The sequence below is a fragment of the Malaclemys terrapin genome, chromosome 7, assembly GCF_027887155.1.
Source record: "Malaclemys terrapin pileata isolate rMalTer1 chromosome 7, rMalTer1.hap1, whole genome shotgun sequence".
Taxonomy (NCBI): Eukaryota; Metazoa; Chordata; order Testudines; family Emydidae; genus Malaclemys; species Malaclemys terrapin.
The window spans coordinates 49,021,456-49,041,186 of record NC_071511.1 but is presented as its reverse complement, the minus strand read 5'-3'; the positions used below and the strand labels follow the sequence as shown (position 1 = coordinate 49,041,186).

General features: G+C 48.2%; 1 protein-coding gene across 2 annotated transcripts in view; it reads right to left on the bottom strand.

Annotated features, from left to right (window-relative positions):
• The window catches only part of CACNA2D2 (calcium voltage-gated channel auxiliary subunit alpha2delta 2), a 597,809-nt gene that overhangs the window by 259,955 nt on the left and 318,123 nt on the right, over positions 1 to 19,731 (bottom strand). For both annotated transcript variants that reach the window (XM_054035873.1, XM_054035874.1), the window contains exon 4: positions 6,234 to 6,293. In XM_054035873.1, the coding sequence (XP_053891848.1) occupies positions 6,234 to 6,293 (60 nt within the window). The remainder of the gene's footprint in view (positions 1 to 6,233; positions 6,294 to 19,731) is intronic.

Here is a 19,731-nt window from a genome sequence, read left to right as displayed (position 1 = left end):
CAGTGGGAGCTGCAGGGGTGGCACTTGGGGAGGGGGCAGCGTGCGGAGCCCCCTGGCTGCCCCTATGCGTAGGAGCAGTAGGGGGGACATGCCGCTGCTTCTGGGAGCCATGCAGAGTGGGGCAAGACCCCGACCCTGCTCCCCGGCTGGAGTGCCAGAGCAGGACAAGCCCCAGACCCCATTTCCCGATAGGAGCTTGAGGGTCGGATTAAAATGTCTGGAGGGCCGGATGTGGCCCCCAGGCTGAAGTTTGCCCACCCCTGGTCTAGAAACACATCCAATCTCCCAGGATGGAGAATCTGCCATTCAACCCCTTTCCAATGCCAGTCTGAGGTGCTCCAGAATGACTGGGAGAGGGGAGCAGTTCTCAGCCCTGGGATCCAGATTTCCCGTTCCGGTTCTCAAGGAAGGGCCCTCTCTCAGACTGTGATTGCAGCCCCTGTGGAGGCAGCCTCACCTCCTTCAGGGAGAGGTAGCGCTGGCCCCCAGGACGTGGCTGGCAGACAGTGGATGCAGCACTAGCAGTAAGAAAATTTCACAATCACTGAAGCTAGTTAAAGATGGAGGCAGGAGGTGGTGGGAAGGGGGGGGTAATGGAGGAAGCAAGAGGGAGACAGGACACTGAAGAAGAGAAAGGAGCAGAGGGAACTGGGGAGAGCATTAGCCCTGACAGATGGGAGCTGAGCCTCAGCGGCCCAATCCCCCTTCCCTCCAGCCCCAAGGAAGCCTCTCAGTTTTGGGGTTCCACAGATTTAAGAGAGTCCTGGCTGGGAGCAGCTGCCGTGTGCTGCCTTGTGCTCTAGAAACACGGGCTGACCCTGTGCCTGTTAATCTCCCCAGATCCCCCATCCCTGAAAAGGGGGGAGGCAGAGGCCATGTATGGGCTGGCAGGTAGGGGATGGAGGGCATAGGAAGCAGTGCAGAGGGGCCTGTGCTCCCTGAGAATTCCCAACCCACTGGAGATGTCCTTGGACTTCCCCCATAGCTCCTGTGCTGTCTGCCACACCCCCTGCTCACACCGAGGGCCAGCGAACCCCACCCCTCGTCCTCCAGCAGACGACTCACAAACTCTCCGGGGGCAAACTCACATGTCTTAGCCTTCCCCAAGCTCCTCTTTCTGTGCCAAGTTAGACATGGTGCTCTCCCCTCCATAGCTACTCCCGGAGTCCCGACACCATCCCACTGCGTCTCTCGGCCAGGAGCTCCCATCCCCACGCACCAGAGGCTCTCTTATAGATCCTGCCAAGGGAGAGGAGTGGGGGGGGGGGAGGCCCCTTCCCTCACCAGTGGCTGAGAAGGACTGAGTGCAGAGAAGTATGAGCTGATTATATGAGGCTGGAGGTTACTTTGCTCACCTCCCTTTCAGCTCCTCAGGAGGAGCAGCAGCCTGGTCGCCTGGACACGTTAAAGTGCCTCCATCATGTGCTGGGAGCCAGAGAAGACAGGTTGGCCTCAGAGCCATGAGTCTCTCAGGTACCTGAGCTGGCCTAGATGGCTCTTGGGGACCAGGGTGTGCTGGGCCAGGAGCACGCTCAGCCACAGGAACAGGAGATAACCCCTCCAGCCTGCAGTCAGACAGGCATCAGTGGGCTGTCTGGAGCATGGCAGAAAGAGGCACTAGAGACCCCATAGAGTTGGGGAGGAGTGGACAATGAAGACCCCCTCCATATGAAGATATCAAAGAAAACACAATGCACATAGGATTGCCTGTTGAAAGGCATCTCCTGCGGTGCAGGACAGACACGGCAGAAACAATGCACTGTAGTGGGGATTTCAATCCATTGCTCAGCAGGACACCTCTTAAACTAAGTCCGAGTGACAGCTTTTGTATTCCCCCTTCCCCTCCCCACCAATTGCTGCTGATTATGTCTGCCCCTGCCTGAGAGATTGGACTGAGTCTCAGAGATCTGGCCTGACTCCAGAGCAAAACTGCTCTGTGTCTCAGGGGTGTTCAGGTGCAGGTTTCCAGTTCAGTCTACTCATCTCCAGTCTCCACAGAGACATGGTCCTGACAGGTAAGCGCATGGCTCCTCTGCTGGATTCAGGGGGTGGCCTCACAATCCTGCATCTATGGCATCACCCGTCAGCACGACTGAAATGACTGTGATGCAATGCACATTAAGTGATGGCATCAGAGAATGAAGCAGGCAGCAGGAGGTGAAGCGCTGTTCTTGGATGCAGGTATCTCAGCCATCTGCAGTGAGAATAGGAGTGGGACTGATTGAAAGACACAGGGCAATTTAATGGGGAACCGGAGAATTACATATGCCGTTGTGAAGTTGGGGTGTCTGGGCTCTTTAAAAGCCTCAGCAAGCTGGTTTTACTGGGCCAGTGACTATGCCAAGCACCTGCCTGTGAAGCTGACAGCTGTGTGCCCTTCCCATGACAGTATGTGCTGACTCAGTGCCATGGCATCTGAAGCTTTGTTACATCATTGCTGCCAAGCAGAGCCAGCCTCAGACATACCCCAATCTGGGGACAGATCAAGGTGGAAGGGGCAACCCCCAGTGAATCAGGGCTCATTTGCTTCCCGTGACAAGTTTGCTGCTCACTGCCATGCCTGCTGATTTGAGTCAGCCACTGCCTGCTGGCACTGCCTAAGAAGTGGTTCTGTTTTGCAGCACAAAACACCACCGCGGCTGGCCTCAGGGCTTCCAGCTCTCGCGCTCCAGTGACGTTAATGAAGGGAGCGGAGCTGCTCCTGTGGGAGCTGGAGCTCAGAGCAAGGCAATTCGGAGTCCTTGTTGGAGTGACCTTGGATCTCTGTGATGGTGCCTGCCTTCCAAAGAGACAAGGCAAGAACACGTGTCTATTGGCATATCCCCTGTGGATTGAAAAGGTGACATCCTGACACTTTTGGTTGTTTATGGCAGAGACTAGAGAGTAGCTAAAAGCAGCCTCACTTGCATCTCCAGCTCAAGTGGAGGGCACTGTCTAAGCTTGCTCAGAGCACATGAAGCTCTAGGCACTCTTTGTACCCAGTACATCCTAATTAGTCAACGGCAGCTGCCCCTGTATGTTCGTTGCAGCTCAATGAGATGCCAAAGCCACTACAGAAGGAGAATGCTGTGGCCTCTGCATCACAAGGGCTACTAGTCCAGCTGCAAACCTGAAAATAAGAGTCCAGCAGGAGTGCAAATATCATCTGGTTTGCTGCTGGATCCTGGGAACGTTAACCCCTGGGAGGCTGCAGGCATGCCACAGACACTCTGCTACAAGCCTGGGGAAAAAAGTCCAGGGTGTCCAGATGGGGACAGATGTGCACAATACCTTACAGCATTTCCCCCTGGGCTTTAAGGAAAACAGAAGGGAATAGTATTTCAAGCAGGTTTGCTGAGCGTCTCACAGAACAGGATAAGTATGAAACTGGAAAGGACAAAGCCAGCTAGCAAAGGTAAGGGGGGTATTACCCATTTGGGGCAAACCTTGCTTTATGAAGAGTGCCAACTTGGGAATCTCTGTAAGACAACATCTGATGTGTATTTCTCGTTTCTGAATCACTACATGCTGCTTCCTAAACGGAAATGGGACAGGAATAAACTCCACCTGTCCCTACAGTACCTGCTAGATAGCTGCCTACAGCTCTCTGTTGTAACAGCCCTGAAACCCAGCAGTTGGAGTTCCCCATTAGCAGGTCATTGTGTGTTTGTGGGAGCACCAGTGGCTGACCAGTTCTGCTCATGGAAGCCAAGGGAGGGCTCACACCTCCCTTCTGTGCGCTGCTCCTCTGAGCTGTTCTGCTGATCGTTGGCCTGAGGTTGTGTTTTGTGACGCTGGTGTCCCGAGTTTTGTTGGATGTGATGCAGCCAAACACGAGAGCATCCTCCCAGCTGTCTGCTTTAGAACCAGCCTTCTCCTTAAATAACCTCAGCCCTGAGAGTCGGCTACTGTAGGCAGCAAGATCTCACCCATGAGGCAGTTGTGTGTTCTCTGGAATGGCTTCAGAGGGGCCAGGTGCATGTCTCTGCCTGCTGCAGAGCTTCACTCCAATGTATTGTTCATCTTGGCTACGGAGACAGGGCTGAAGGAAAAATTAGAGCCATGTAGCCCATGAAGTTTGAGAGTGGAAACTGAGCACAAGAGAACCTTCAAACCACAAGTAATGCATACGAAGAATTAAAGACTCTGTCCCCCCACCCCCAGTTTATTTAATCTAGAATGGCCTGCTCTCTAGGAGACAGCGGCCTCCAAACAACCACATAAACCCAGAAACAGCTGCGCATTAGGCACTGACCAGGGAACTATCTGGGGATGAGATGACAGGATTACTGTTAAGATTGGCTTCTTGGGATAGAAGGGGTATCAGATTCCTGGAGCGATGGGCCCAGCCTACAGAGTTCAGATCCAGATCTTCCACCCAAAGGGTGTTCAGAGCTGGGATTTTGGTTCAGACCATACTCCAGATCCCAGACCCTTCCCCTACTGTCAGGAAGTCACTGGGATCTAACACTGTAGAGAATAAACATCTTGTACATGATGTGCATCTCCAGATCTTCCTCTGCCAGGCAGCTGCAGCTGACAACGTCCCCGATACTCTAGCTCAGCATTTCCTGAATGTCTGATGAGAGACAACTCCTGGTGCTATGAGAACCTGAGCAGTACAGTGTAGGAGGATCATGGGAAGCAAGCAAATGAGGACAGACTGAGAGAGGCAGTAGCTGTAGCCGCACAGATAGCAGTTTCCATCATGATTTGGCCTCAGGTCTTACTCTCATCTACCCCACATCTTTTCAGTTCCTTCCTTATTTCTGTCTCCAGGCCCAGTCTTCACAATGGAGGTTTTGTCATGCCACAAAACACCTCCTCTGCACACACACCCATTCCACATCCCTCTTTGCAAACAGTACTCTGGCCACTTCCTCTTGCAAACAGCACACACTAGATCTCCGCAACACATACGTGCTGTGCTATGAGAGACTTTAGCAATGCTCAAAGAGGTCAACCTCTGTTCCTTAGAAATAGAGATGGCCAGTTCATTCCATCGAGATAATACTAACACCTCCAAGGTCTTCTCTTGTGCTTTTCATGCACAGATCTCAAAGTGCTCCCAAAGGAGGAGATCCTTAACCCCATTTTACAGATGGCGAGAGTTTGGCCACATCTGGCTGCTGTGATAGGCATAAAAACACAGAGGGGACAGGAACCTGCTGGAGACACAGGCTGGGCCAATATCTTTTTGACAGTGCAAGAGGTGGTTTCTCTGGGGTGGTGGTCTTATGTTAGCCTGGGGTTATTCATGGAGTAAGGTACTCCTCAAAGTGAGGAATGGTCACAAAATCTGGGGGTTGGTCTCTCAGAGGTTTTTTTTTTTTTCCAGACTCCATTTGCACTGAAAGGAAAACAACCATTTCTTCCTTTTGTATTATTGTTATAATTTGAGAGCATTTCCAGGCAGAATCCTTCAGATTCCTGCTGCGCTTTATCACTGCCATAATTACAAAGTCAAATGCAATCATTAAAACAACATTTTCCCTGCACCAGCCTCAATTACTCCTTCCCCCAGAACCAACCCCAAATCGGAAATACTGTCTGGCAATAGAAAAATAGGCACACAAGTGTGTGTGTGCGCATCTGTTGTCATTTAACACAAGACCCCCTACTGCACCGAGCATGCCCCTCCAGATAGGGTCCCTGATGACCATGCAGATGACTCGTCTACTGAGATGGCGAAGATGTAAATTCTCTAGGGAGCTCTCCACAGGAACTCAATACCAAAGTGTTTAACCATTAGCTTGACCTTCACCTTCTGTCTTCTGACTGCTCTTATTACCTGCATGCACAGACAGAAGCAATGCTGGAAACAAGCTTAAAATTACTTCATTCACTTTCATTAGGGCTGGCAGGCAGCAGGGACAGAAGACGAGGAGCAGGGCAATGTGTCTGAACTTGCAGAGATGAACAGAGTGTCATGGACACAGCTTGCTTTAAAAATCACAGCGCAAGTGAGGGAGTGGACAGAGAGAGAGAGAGAAAGAAAGTCGTGAATGAAAAGCTAGCAGATGGGGAGAAGGAGAGGGAGAAAAACCACAAAGACTGAGATAAAACCAAGAAAGAAAGAACTGGAAGGCCCAAATTCTGCCTCAATGATTCCCATAGAACTCCAGTGGTTTCAGGGCTTACATGCTATGGGTAGGGCTAAATTCTACCCTGGGAAACATAGTGCAAGACAGAGACACAGTGAGACGAGCCCATTAAAAAGGTCACAACACCTGTAGGGAGAGTCAGAGCCTTACCCTGATGTTGTCCTGCCAGCGGTGGGCTTTTTGGAACTTCTCAGCCGCACCAGCGAGTCTCTGCAAATAAAACAAGAGAGAAGAAGTGACCACAGAGAAGAGAACATGTTTTGCAACAGCCAGGACACAGCTGATTTGAGCTCATCCCACCCCAGGAGGGCATCAGCTCCTATGGGGCCACTGACACCAGGAGTTGAGCCTGAGTCAAAGATCCAGCTCTCTGGAGGCTAGAACAGGCTCACCTGCGGAGGATGCGTTGTGTGTGCGCACACACACACACACACACACACACACTCTCTCTCTCTGTCTGTGGGAGAGTGTTTTCAGCAGCCTCTGTGACCGGACACTGCATCAGCATCAGGACAGCGCAGCTACGTAAATCAAACTATTAAAGATCTGTGGAGATCTTACAGCACAGGCTCCCCCCTCAGAGCTCCAGGCTGCAAGGGGCTTCCACTGCCCCCCTAGTGCCCATCACTAACTCACAACGGGACAAGAAGAAGCAACCAAGGGGCTGCAAAAGATCTTGCAATGGGATCCCTCCCTTTGTTTCTTGAAGGGCAAGAGAGAAGGAGGAGGAACCCACCCACTAACCACAGCCCTTGTCTATACTTACACACACACGTACGCAGTCTAACTAAAGCTTTGATATGAAAACGACTCCATTAAACGGGTGCAAAGGGCTGTCATTTCAGTTTAAAGCAGGCTTCTTGCTGTTTTGCCCTCGTCAGTTCCTTACTGACTTAAGCTGAGCTGAAATAAGCCACTCACAGTGAGATAAGCGTCTATACAGGGATCTGAACCAGTTTAACTAAATCCACACAGACACTGCTCGCTTTGCATATCGATAAACCTAGCTTTTCAGTCGTGACTTAGGACAGGAATTGAACTCAGGTCTCCAGAGCAGATGGAGAGAAGGCAGTTAGCCACAGCCAACCCTAGCTGCTGCCACTCTGTGGACAGTCCATAGCCCCTGAGATGGCGAGGGAGTTAGTGTCTCTGTCCAGAGCTGATTAATCCTCTCATGTCACACCAGATTATTTTTACACCTCGAGTGCAAAAGCCCAGGAGAGTCAGTTGGACAGCATTGAGCTGATCTGCAACACACCAGCCGTTCCCATGGGCTGAGGAACAGGGAGAGGAATCAGGGAAGATATCTCGGCAGCTCTGCCTTTAATCACTGACTGCGGTAGGGAGGCTCTCATACCAAGATGGCATTTAACGGCAGCCTAACGAGGTTTACTGCAAGAACAGGTTAAGCACAGACACGGGAGCCAGCTCCTTCCTTCAGAATGTACGAGATTTTAAAATATCATCTACATATCCAGAGCAAGAGGAGAGTCTTCAATACAAGTGAGTGCAGCATCAACATCATCCCTGGAAAGGGAAGCAAGAGGCAGGGCCTGGCACGACTGGGGGGAGGGGCGGGGGGGGGGATAAGGTGTGCTGTCTTCCCACGCAGCTACGTTACCCCATGCAACACGGCTGGCCCGGCCCAGAATGTGAAAAGTGAGAGGAACAAGAGTTGCGCAAAAAGGGGGTGAACAATTTCTTTGCTTACTGCAAGAAGACAGCATGCAGCTACTCCATTCACACTTGGGTGGAACAGGCCTTACTTCACCAGGGGACATGGCTGAGGGATATAGCGTGGGGCTGTCTAAAGAAAAGTTAGGCCCAAATTTTCAAAGGGGTCGGGCAGCTCTAGGTTTCCATCCTGAGACACCACGGGCCTGATTTTCAGAAGCACTGAGCAGCCATTGCTCCAGTGGCCACCCCCGGGAGCTATTGGTGTTCAACACCTCTGACAGCCAGACCTTGTGCCTCAAGTGGGGCTCCCAACCGAGGCACATGAATTCGCTGGCCATCTAGGGCACGTGAGTAAAAACAGAATGTGCAGCACTGCTGATGGGGACTAGGCAGCAAACCCCAGCACCTGAGAGAGAGCAGGGCCATCAGGCGACTCTTCGCCCTTCTGTTGAGCAGCCAGCATTGGCCACTATCAGAGACAGCAAAGCAGGCTAGATGGACCATTGGTCTCCTCCACTATGGTGGGGAGGCAGAGTACAGGAGCTAGACGGTTAGTCTATAGTGGGGAGGGAGTGTACGGGGCCAGACTGCTAGTCTTTTCTGGGCTGGTAGTGCTCTGATTTCTATCTATTGTGGAGCTGAGGCGGGGCTGGGGAAGCTGGTTGCGTGTGTACCTGGAGTTTCAGGTACAATCAGGACCGGATGAGCAAACAGTGTAATACAGACCATGCTCCCAATACTCCCAACATGTACTATACTGGGCTAGAAATCATTAGTTTTTCTTTGTGGTTAGGATCAAAAGTCTCCCTCGAGAGCCAGAACAGGGCTCTGCCATCCCTGTCCCAACACAAGCATCCACTGGGCAGTGCCCTCAGCCTCTCACCTAACCCCGCACTGCTGGGTTTGTCTGTCTTCCCCACTGCCCTGACCCCTCTCTACAGCGCATGGTGACCATTACGGCTCCTTTCCCGAGAGCCTGGAGGCCACTTTCTCCGATACCCACCCCTGGATCAGAGAAGCAGCCCTTAGCACTGGGCTCTGATACTGATCTGTGAATTGCCAAGGGCAGGGAGCAGTAACACAATGGGCAGCCTTTACCATCCCTCCCCTTAGCTATGTGCCCATTCTGGCCTGCTCCTCAGCAATGCTGACCCAGAGAGCTCCCATCCAACTCTGGGCCTCTGGGTCCAGGGCCCTGGGATGTTCCCTAGGGCTTTCCCTCTATTCATTTGTGTATCTCCTCTCATTCCTCTGCAGCTTTCCCATTCCCTGTTGCTTGCTCAGCTCCATACGGGGCTGTGGAAAGCGGGATTTCTGAGGCAGCCGGCAGAGGACAGCAGCCTCAGATGTCATGGGCCCATCGTGCGATCTACAGCATGGCAGGGCAGGAGGAGAAAAAGAAATAAAGGAAAGAAAGCCAGGCGAGTCAATTTGTATAATAAAGCACCAAGAAGTAGCTGTGGTTGGCTCTTTTAATTGAGCTGAAAGGCACAAGTATCAAGAGCCCGGAGATATCCAAGGGGGATCAATTCTGCATCACTAAGTAAATTAAAAACAGAAAGCAAAATAAATTGCACAACCTCCCCCCACAGCCCAGTAGCCCAGAACCAAGAGCTGTGTGCCAGCAGGGCAGGTAAGAGGAGTGGCCCCTTTCCAGATGTGTGTGGTGAGTCCAGCCCAGACCTTCCAGGGCCACAGGTCAGATGACAAGGGCAAACACAACTGGCTGTGTAAAGGGTGTGTGGGTGTGTGTGTAGCACAGAGCCCATGCGGTTTCCAGCATGGGCCATATCTTACTCTGGGAGAATGGGGTGTGTACTTCAGGATCTGCCTCTACTTGCCCTTAACAGCACCAAAGGAATGGATCTGACTTCTTACCACCCTCATCTGTCAGTGTTAGAGTCGCACAAGACTGGCTTCCCCAGATAGACACTTCCTCTGCTCACAGTGGTGATGTTTCCCAGGTGATGAGCACGTTAAGTCTGATCTCAGGTGCAACATGCGTATCACTGCAGCCTTGTAAAATCAGACACACCCCACTAGCTCACACGCAGCTGTTGGCTTTATGGGATTCTCGGGGAATATGTGCCATGCACGCCTGAGCTCAGATCCAGGAACTAAGTGGCTAATACGTAAAGAGGTTAATTAGCCATGAGGCTACCACAACAAACAATACAATAGTTAGTGAGATACATCAAGTCAAAGACATTGCTCATTGCAGGCCCTACTACCTACATATAGTCCTTTTTGTGTTTACACTCAGGCAACTGTCTGATTGATTTGCCCTAATAACAGACAATATCCAAAATGCCTAGAATCTCCAACTATGGTGTGTACAAGAACCGTACAGCCATCACTGGCATGGCTTAAAATGCACAGCCACCCTACGCAGGGTTTAGGGCAGAGAGTGAAGAACAATACTGTACCCCCCCACAAGGTGAAAAGAGCTGGGTGATCTTTAATGACGACAAGTGGTAAAGGTCCTAGCTGTTTTGCTGCTGTTATTCACGTGTTTTACTGAAAAATTATAATCAGACTAACAATGCTCAAGGAATCCTATAATGAAGGAAAAGCAAACTAAGTGACTTGAAGCCAACAGAACCCCTCACTGAAAACCAGGAAGCTACTGAAATAACTAGTCTGAGGAGAGTGATAAAATCATTGCATTAATAATTCATTGTCGTAATAAGCAAAGGAAGCTGCATGCTCAAAATGTCCAGTTTTGTTAGCACCAGTTTCCCATATGTCTGTCAGTGCCTCTTTACACGCCCCGTCAGCAACTATTTCACATTTGATCACTATACTCACAGGGCCAACTGCGCCCTTAGATACACCCTGGCACCCACACTGACTCATATGGGCGTTCTGAATCCAGATGAGAAATTTGGGCTTTGCTAACGGCTCTTTCCATTCTGCACATTCAGTTTAAAGCCAAGGGAAAGGCACTTGTCCTCAAAGCCTTTGTAAGATGTTCCCAAGCTGCTACTAAGGGCGCAAGAGTCAAGATACTAAGTGACTTGTCTGGTAATTTTTTGACTTCTTGTACAAAAGATCCAGAGAACTGTGACCCAAAATCATTTTCTAGGGGGCATTAACACAATAGGTGCACATGTGACTCTGTTGCTATTATGTGGCCAATTGTTTTCTTTTAATGTTGCCTTCCACAACTTAATTGGGATCCAAATTGTTCCATGTAAAACCAAATAAGATGGCCAAGGGACTGCTGTAGAGTACCAAGAATGGGCCAACTGGCTAGGAGTCTCTCCCAAGGAGCTCCTATTTTAGCTTCCTCCAGAAGGCAGTGAGAAGATTAGCTATTTTCAAGAAAGGAGAGAATTTCCCACAGTTAGATCTGAGACATGTTTGAAATAAAAACAGAGGGCCAAATCCCAGTCCCATTTAACTCAATGGGAGTTTTCCAATTGCCTGGAACAGGACCAGGGTTTCACCCATACGTCGTGCCACTGTTCACGTTGGGTTTGGTGCCTAGGTGCTCTGTGGTGGGTGCCAATATAGGAACCTGGGGTGATAGAAGAGCCTTAGAAATGCTCAGATCAATACAGGCAGAGACATGATATTGCAGCTGGCTAGGGGGCATGTGATGGGAGAATTGGTGGTGCTGCAGGAATCAGAGATAAGCACCTTGCGATGCTGTGGAAAAGAACTGGTGCCACCAAAATGTCAAGCCAGGGGAGAGTGCTTTAGCATGCAAGTAGGTGGGTGTTAATTGGGCCCTACCAGCCCCATCACTGCCAACAACCTCTGTTCTCCCACCCACTGCACTGGTTTCTCTGTACCATCTCTACCTGTCGTGGCTTAGCAGCAATACAGATATATCCAGACAGCCGCACGAGAGAGAGAACAAACCTGAGAGGCAATGGGAGAAGCCAAGCAGATTAAGGAGATGTAACCCACCCACTTAAAAAAAAAAAAAAAAAAAAGAAACTCAGCCAGTGAGTTTCTGCCATGCAGCAGGTCCCAATTCACCAATATAACAGGCCGCAAATGTCACATTGCCAATGCAAACCCACACTGATCATGATAATGCACTGATGTGATAATTTTTATACCCTCCCATTAGGAATTCCTCTGACTCTCCTGTAAATTGATGTGTAACACAGAACAATTCAGCCACTGTTAATGGCTGTGGAGCACAAAGCGTGAGAAAGAATGGTTAGCGTTCATTATTCGGAGACACTGAATAGAATGGAAGATCAGGTAAAATGTGCCAACCTTATCCCTGCAAGCAAACAAAGAGGTGAGGAAGAGAAGGAGAATTCTCTTGCTCATCCCATGCTTCCTCCTCTGTCCATTTCTCCCGATGGGCGAGGTTACATCTTTCCAGCCACAGATGTAGCGTGGGAGGTACACAGCCCTGGTGATAATCACAGGAGGCATTCTGCCAGCTGTGTACTGAAGCCTCGTGAGCACCGTGCTTGGAAAGGGTGCAGGTGCCCTTTCCCAAAGCTGGCGTCCAAGCACTAGTGGATATGGAACAGGCACGGTCCTAACCATGCCCTTGGATTTATGGAGACAGAGTCACAATGCATGTCAGCAACAGCTTGCCCGCCTGTGTGCAGTCAGGGACTACATGCACAGACGACCTGTACAAAGACAGGCGCTGGCTGCCTCCACATGAGCCAGTAAGGTAGGTAAGGGTCTCCTTGTGCCCTCCCCCACTTTGCATAACTATAGCCATGATCTGGCCCTATGTGTCTGTGTAAGCCTGCAGGATAACAGGGACACAGCTAGTCTGTTAGCCAATAGGATGGCTGACGTGACAGTGAGATACCAGACAAAAGGGACCCAAGGGTAGCAGGTGGAGCGGAACATCATGGCCTGGCAGCATCACACAGGCTAGGGCAGTCTTCTCCATGCTTTAAAAAGCTGTCCTCCCCACCCCTTTCCCAGCATTAAGATAAAAGCAATCATGCCTCCCCTACACCCCCGCCACATGTCAGGACTTGCCCATTCCATGCCCACCCCAGCTGGGCCTTTGTGTCCCCAGGTGGCATGTCCCACACTCCGGGGAATGCTGGGCTGGCTAGTGAAACTCAGCACTGATAGTCACAGGAAGTCACAGGAAACACAGGAATTCTCTGGATCAGACCGAGACCCCTCCAGCCTCACACAGTGGCTGATTTCTGCTTCAGAGGAAGAAATGAGACTCCTGCAGTAGGAAAGTGTGGGATAATCTGCCCCCACGGAGCTCCCGTCCTAACCCCTACCAGTGACTGTAGGGTGATCAGATAGCAAGTGTGAAAAATCAGGACGGGGGTGGGGGCTAGTTGGAGCCCATATATATATATATAAAAAAAAGGCCCCAAATATCGGGACTGTCCCTATAAAATCGGGACATCTGGTCACCCTAAGTGACAGCCCCTTTTATAGCCTTCCAAAACACTTATCTTTTAGCATTAACTACCCTAGCTCTGGCTGTTCTGGTTATCCCTCTCAAGCCAATATGCAGCAAAACACAGCAGTCTCTAGTTCAAGACACCCCCTTGCATTGCTGGCACAGTTCCTGGAATTAACTCCTGAAGCTGGGAGTTTTGCCCTTGACCTAAGTGGGATGAGGATTTCACCCACTGTTTCAAACCCCAGTTAAGGTGACAGGAGCGGATTGACCACAGGGCACTGGTCTGGGTCTCTGGACACGTGGGTTCTATTCCCGGCTCTGCCACTGGCCTGCTGGGTGACCTTGGGCAAACCACTTCCTCTTCTCTGTGCCTCAGTTTCCCCATATGTAAAATGTGAATAATGATTCTGCCCTCCTTTGTAAAGTGCATTGAGATTTAGGGTAGAGAAGAGCAAGGAATTGTTAACAGCATTTCAATGCCTAGGCATTTAAAAGCAAAGCAACAAACAGCTAACAATCATAAATCTTATACTATTCACATTAGAAACTTACTTTATTCTTGTCAAAATATAAAGGAATGCATATTTCATCACAATACAACCCTCTCAGCTATAGACTTGTAGTCTGTTTCCGTTGTATTGTTTCATTTTTATCTTGTTTTTGGGATCCAAACATTTTCTTTCAAGGGATACCATTAAAGGGGAAAGATCAGTTAATAGAGTTATCAACTGACAGTTGAATGTTGGGGAATAACGGGGGAACAGAATTCTATACAGTAGCTATTTTAATAGGAAAAGTGTGTAATATCTAATTCTGTATGAGGACTTGCATGTGGGGCTGATAAATGTGCATCATTAACGTGTGTGTATATCCAATCGCAGGACTGTGGCCATAGTTTCTGTGTTTCATTTTCCAGAAGGTTTTATGCTGTGTTTATATGCTGAGATTGCTGATGTAAGAAGAACTGCTGATGAAAGAAAAGTATTTATTCTGAATCACAGTTAAAACTGCAGTGCTGAAATATGCCTCTCTCTAGACTTGATAAGAATACTGGGTTTGTTTATAATTGTGGCCAGTGTAAGATTATGGATAGCCCTAACTATTTAATGCCTTGTTTTAAGTACCTAGATTCTGCAAACAATGCAATAGACAAATACTACAGATGGTTGAATATCTTCCAACAGAAATTATCAATTTGACAACATTTCGTTAAAAAAAAAAATCAATACAAAGCATTTCGATAAATGAACCCCTTCAATTCTTTTGTTTCAAAATTACTTTTTGTTTCAAAATGTATTTTGTATTATATTACCATGAAGGTTTAATAACAATTTTCAAATAATAAATAAAAAATAGTTGACAAATCTGACCTTAATTTCATTGTCTCAGTTCCCCATATGTAAAATGGGGATATCATTACAGGAGTGTTGTGAAGATTAACTAGTGTTTGTGAGACCCTCAGATACAATGTTGATGTGTGCCACAGAAAAACCCTCAAGGAAATTAACAATTCTATCTCCAGAGCAAGGTTCGAATAGCATGGAGTAAAATAGGGCCTAAGACCACACACTGAACGATGAGAAAACAAAATATTACACAGCTGGTCATTAACTGAGCACCATCCATCCTGTGCACCAAATGAAACAGGGGTCCTGTGGAAAAAAACAGTATGTGATCATGTAATTACAGACTGTATCATAATGTATGCACAAGAGGGCTGGAATTCAGGTTGCACAGGCACCTTCATTCTGGAATTTCCTGACATCTGAGTACTTGACTTTGCAGCTTTAATAATGTTCTTTTAACATAGCTTTTGTATGAAATACATACATATACAAATAAAGTCTGATTCTTGGAAAATGCGAGGCCTGATTTTCAGAGATACTGCACCCACAACTCCTCCTGGCAGCCGGGGGTCGCCCGCAGGACCACTGAAACCCAGTCACTGACTCTGACATGTCTGATAATCAGATCCATCTTGGCCACACAATACTGCCTCCAACATATATACCTGGTTGGGTAAAGGTGATGGGAAATTATTTAGACATTAAAAAGCAGAATTAGATCCTGATTAATGTTGTAGCATTAGAGACGATTCTAAAGAAAACAAAACAGTTACTTATTGGCACACTTGAGAAATAGTCCAATAGACTCTTGTTTATAGCCCCCAAAGTGTGCAGTGAATTGATTGGCACTCTCACTTGTGAGAGAGACAGACCCTGATCCATTACTTTAGCTCCTCTCTATCCGTATGTCTGTTATGGCCAGAAAGCAATAGACAGGACAGCTAGCAGGAGTGACAGAGCTCTGGGCTCCTTGGGAATAAGTAGCCCTCTCTTTAGTAGTCAGATATAAATTGTAATGAAGGTGGATTAAGTGGACCAGTTGGTTCATCTGATCTGAAAGGAACCCAAGAAGTGAAGAGGAAAAAAGTCTCTTCTGTGATCATTACAAAGCAGGATGTTTATGCAGTCTGTACTGGGACTTGCTACCTAAGCCCTTCTAAATTCTTATTATCTGTATCACAATAGGGGCTCCATAAGGGAGCCAAGGTCCTCAGTGCTGCACATAGAATAAGGAGGTTATCCTTCCTCCAGGGAGTTCACAATCTACACGGCAAGATGCAGCAAGGGCAAGAGACAGACAAATGGGCAGAGGGGGTGGGAGGAGGGTGTAGCCATCATAGGATGCATCGATCTCCACTCACAATATCGCCAGTCTTAAGCGGAATCAAAACTCATGATTCCAGTCTCCAAAAATAAAACAGACTGGCTTAAAAAAAATCACGAGATTTTTAAAGACCGATAAATGTACATTATTTTTCTTTGCTCTCTGGTTTTTGATCCTTTCCTTAATTATGGAGATAAGTTTGTAAAGAAGGGCTAGAAATTTATTAAAAACCACCACCATCTTAAAAATCAGATTTAATCACAGGACTCCAGGTGCTGGGACTTTAAGAACAACAATAAATATTGCGTGACGTACAAAATCACAAAAGTTGGTAACACTGACTTGGAGGCTGCTACAGCTTCCTGTGGTGGGAAGTTCCACAGGCTCATCAAGCACAGGTAAAAAAACCCCAGTATTTCCTTCAATCCATTTCAGATGTGTTTCCTTTTAATTGAATCAGCCATTGTCTTGTTCTTGTGCTAAGACACTAAATCAGAGCGCCCTAGTGACCGTCTCTGGACCACTGTTATTTTATATGCCTTTGTCCCACCCCCTCCTTCCCTTTTTACCATTTCCTCTTTAAGGCTCCGATTCAGCAAATCACTTAAGCACATGCTTACGTTCCAGTGATGTCAGTGCTTTAAACTGAGCACATTCTTAAGTGATTTGCTGAACAGGGGCCTAAACTATTTGTGTTTTCTCCTCATATTAAAGACTTTCTGTGCCCCAGCCATTTAAATCAGTGTAATAGGGTTCTTTTGGGGCGGGGGGGGGGGGGGTGATTTCATGTAATTAAAGACTGTGTCATAAGGCATATGCACAAAGGGACTGAATTAAGGTGGCACAGGGCCACCTTAATTCTGGCATTACAGAACTTTTGAGCACTTGACTTTGCAACCTTTATAATGTCCTTTCAGTGCAGTTTTGTGTACTATGTACAGTGGGTGCCACTGAAAATCATGGTTGCTAGTTTGCAGCTCCTACGGTGCAATGTTTTCTCCTGAGTAGAGGAAGATACCATGGACTCTGCAGGTAGCAGGAACAGTGGGCATTTAGTTTTTAATGGTGGCCAGTATATTATATACATATATAATTTAAGGATGGGAGGTGCAGGTGGTGAGCCTTGTACAATTCAGGACAGCATTAGAGATCTCTACGAATAGCTGCAGTCTCACTAGCTAGGATAATCATCATAAGGGGCACCAGCTTCAGGACATAAGACAACCAGGGTGAGTATGAAATTCCCCACCTTGGACATGCTAGTGCATAACTGTGTAGTATGGGGCAGTTTATACTTTCCTCAGAGACATCTGGTATTGGCTCCAGACAGAGACAAGGTGCTGGACAAGAGGGAGTGCTGATGTGCTCCAAATGGCAACTCCTATGTTCCTAAACAGAGTGTGTTTAAACCCGGATGTCGTGGAATAGATAAAGTGCTCACGAAGTGCAAAGCTGGTAGAACTGGCTTGAGCCAGAACCAACTGAAGGAAACCTTGGTACAAGCTTTCCCCTGCAGCTCGGCCAATGCACCTCATTCCCAATCTGCAAACTTCCGCTACTCCGGCCCTGGGCATTCTCAGCAGCTCAACCCAACCTGCAACACCCCGCAACACCTTTGATACCACAGCTCTGCTAATCCATCCACTTCAATCCTGACCTGCAATTCCCCCCGCTATCCCAGGCCCAGATTTCCTATACAGCTCTGCTGATGCCTCTCAGTCTTCACCTGCAGCCCTTCCCCTCCCCCGCTATACCTGCCTGTGATGGGGCGCACTCGCCCCGCACTGGACGGGGTTAATGCCACATTGTGCGCTGAGGAAGCCACGCCCCCTTCTCTCTACTGGGCATGCTCCAGGTGTACCAGTATAAAAGAGAGCGGCCCAGCTCAGTCAGGGAGGGCGCCAGGAGTTCCTGCTGAGGACAGGCTCCAGCCTGTGCCAGAGGGGAGCGGAGACTTGGATCACAGCCTCAGACCCCATGGAGCCCCAGGGTGCTGGGGGAACTAAGAGATCCCAACGCCTCCTGGACTACAATGCCTGAGACTGCGGTAGGAAGTGACCAGGGGTGGTGTCGGAGTGGTATCTCCCACCGAGGTAAGCTTGGCGTGTTTCGTGGGACTCCCCGCTGAGCTGGTAGCTGGTTGTTCCACTGCTGGGTCAGCGGTGCGTGAACTCTGGCCATTAGGTCACACTGCCTGACAGTAGGGGCACATTTCATAGACTCTGGCAGCTAGGCCGTACTGTCCGAATGAATCATAGAATCATAGATTTTAAGGTCAGAAGGGACCATTATGATCATCTAGTCTGACCTCCTGCACAACGCAGGCCACAGAATCTCACCCACTCATTCCTGTAACAAACCCCTAACCTATATCTGAGCCACTGAAGTCCTCAAATCATGGTTTAAAGAATTCAAGGTGCAGAGAATCCTCCAGCAAGTGACGCGTGCCCCATGCTACAGAGGAAGGCAAAAAAACCCCAGGGCCTCTGCCAATCTGCCCTGGGGGAAAACTCCTTCCCGACCCCAAATATGGCGATCAGCTAAACCCTGAACATGTGGGCAAGACTCACCAGCCAGACACCCTGGAAAGAATTCTCTGTAGTAACTCAGATCCCACCCCATCTAACATCCTATCACAAGTCATTGGGCATATTTACTGCTAATAGTCAAAGATCAATTATTTGCCAAAATTAGGCTATCCCATTATACCATCCCCTCCATAAACTTATCAAGCTTAGTCTTGAAGCCAGATATGTCTTTTGCCTCCAGTGCTCCCCTTGGCAGACTGTTCCAGAACTTCACTCCTTTGATGGTTAGAAATCTTTGTCTAATTTCAAGTCTAAACTTCCTGATGGCCAGTTTATATCAATTTGTTCTTGTGTCCACATTGGACTGAGCTTAAATAATTCCTCTCCCTCCCTGGTATTTATCCCTCTGATGTATTTATAGAGAGCAATCATATCGCCCTTCTGCCTGGGCTCCCACTAAGGCTCATGAAGATGGGGCCTGGGGACGATCCTGAGGCCTTCCTCATCACGTTTGAGTGGGTGGCCACCATTGCACAATGGCCAGCAGGACACTGGGCTACGCTGCTAGCCCCTTATTTAATGGGGCCAACCCAGGCAGCCTACCGTAACCTGGACCCCCAAGACGCCCTGGACTACGAAACAGTGAAGGCGGCCATACTAGACCAGAGCGGCAGCAGTACAGAGACATACACTGGTCTACAATTTTTGAGAAGTCGTCCGCTTCAGAGATAAAATGTGCTATTTATTATGTATTTTGATGTGCTGAATTCAAATCTGACAACTAAAACAACTGATTGGCTACTGTTTCTAAGATATTTAAGTTTTTACATTTTATGTCTATGTATATTGTGTAGATAGTAGAGTTTTAATCATAAATTGTAAACCTAGGTCTTTTCATGTGTTTATGATTGCTTTACATGATAATATTTCACCTGTCCGGTTTATGTAACACTTTAAAAATCAGCAAAAGGGTTATATAAATAAAATTTATTATGAAACAAAAGGCAAAAAACTATTATGTACATAGTTTAGTCCTATTCAGTGTCTACTCGGCGCTTCTTGGCTTGTCTCTTGTATTCATTAAATGGAGCATCTCTTGTCACTGTCCAGCAATAGTCTGCAAGCATTGATGGGCTCCATTTGCCCTGATAGCGTTTCTCCATTGTTGCAATGTCCTGGTGAAATCGCTCACCGTGCTCATCGGTCACTGCTCCACAGTTCGGTGGAAAAAAATCTAGATGAGATTGTATGCAAAAAATTTATCTTTAGTGACATGTTGCAACCAAGGCTTTTGTATGCCTTGAGGAGGTTTTCCACCAACAACATGTAATTGTCTGCCTTGTTGTTTCCGAGAAAATTGATTGCCACTAACTGGAAGGCTTTCCATGCCATCTTTTCCTTGCCATGCAGTGCA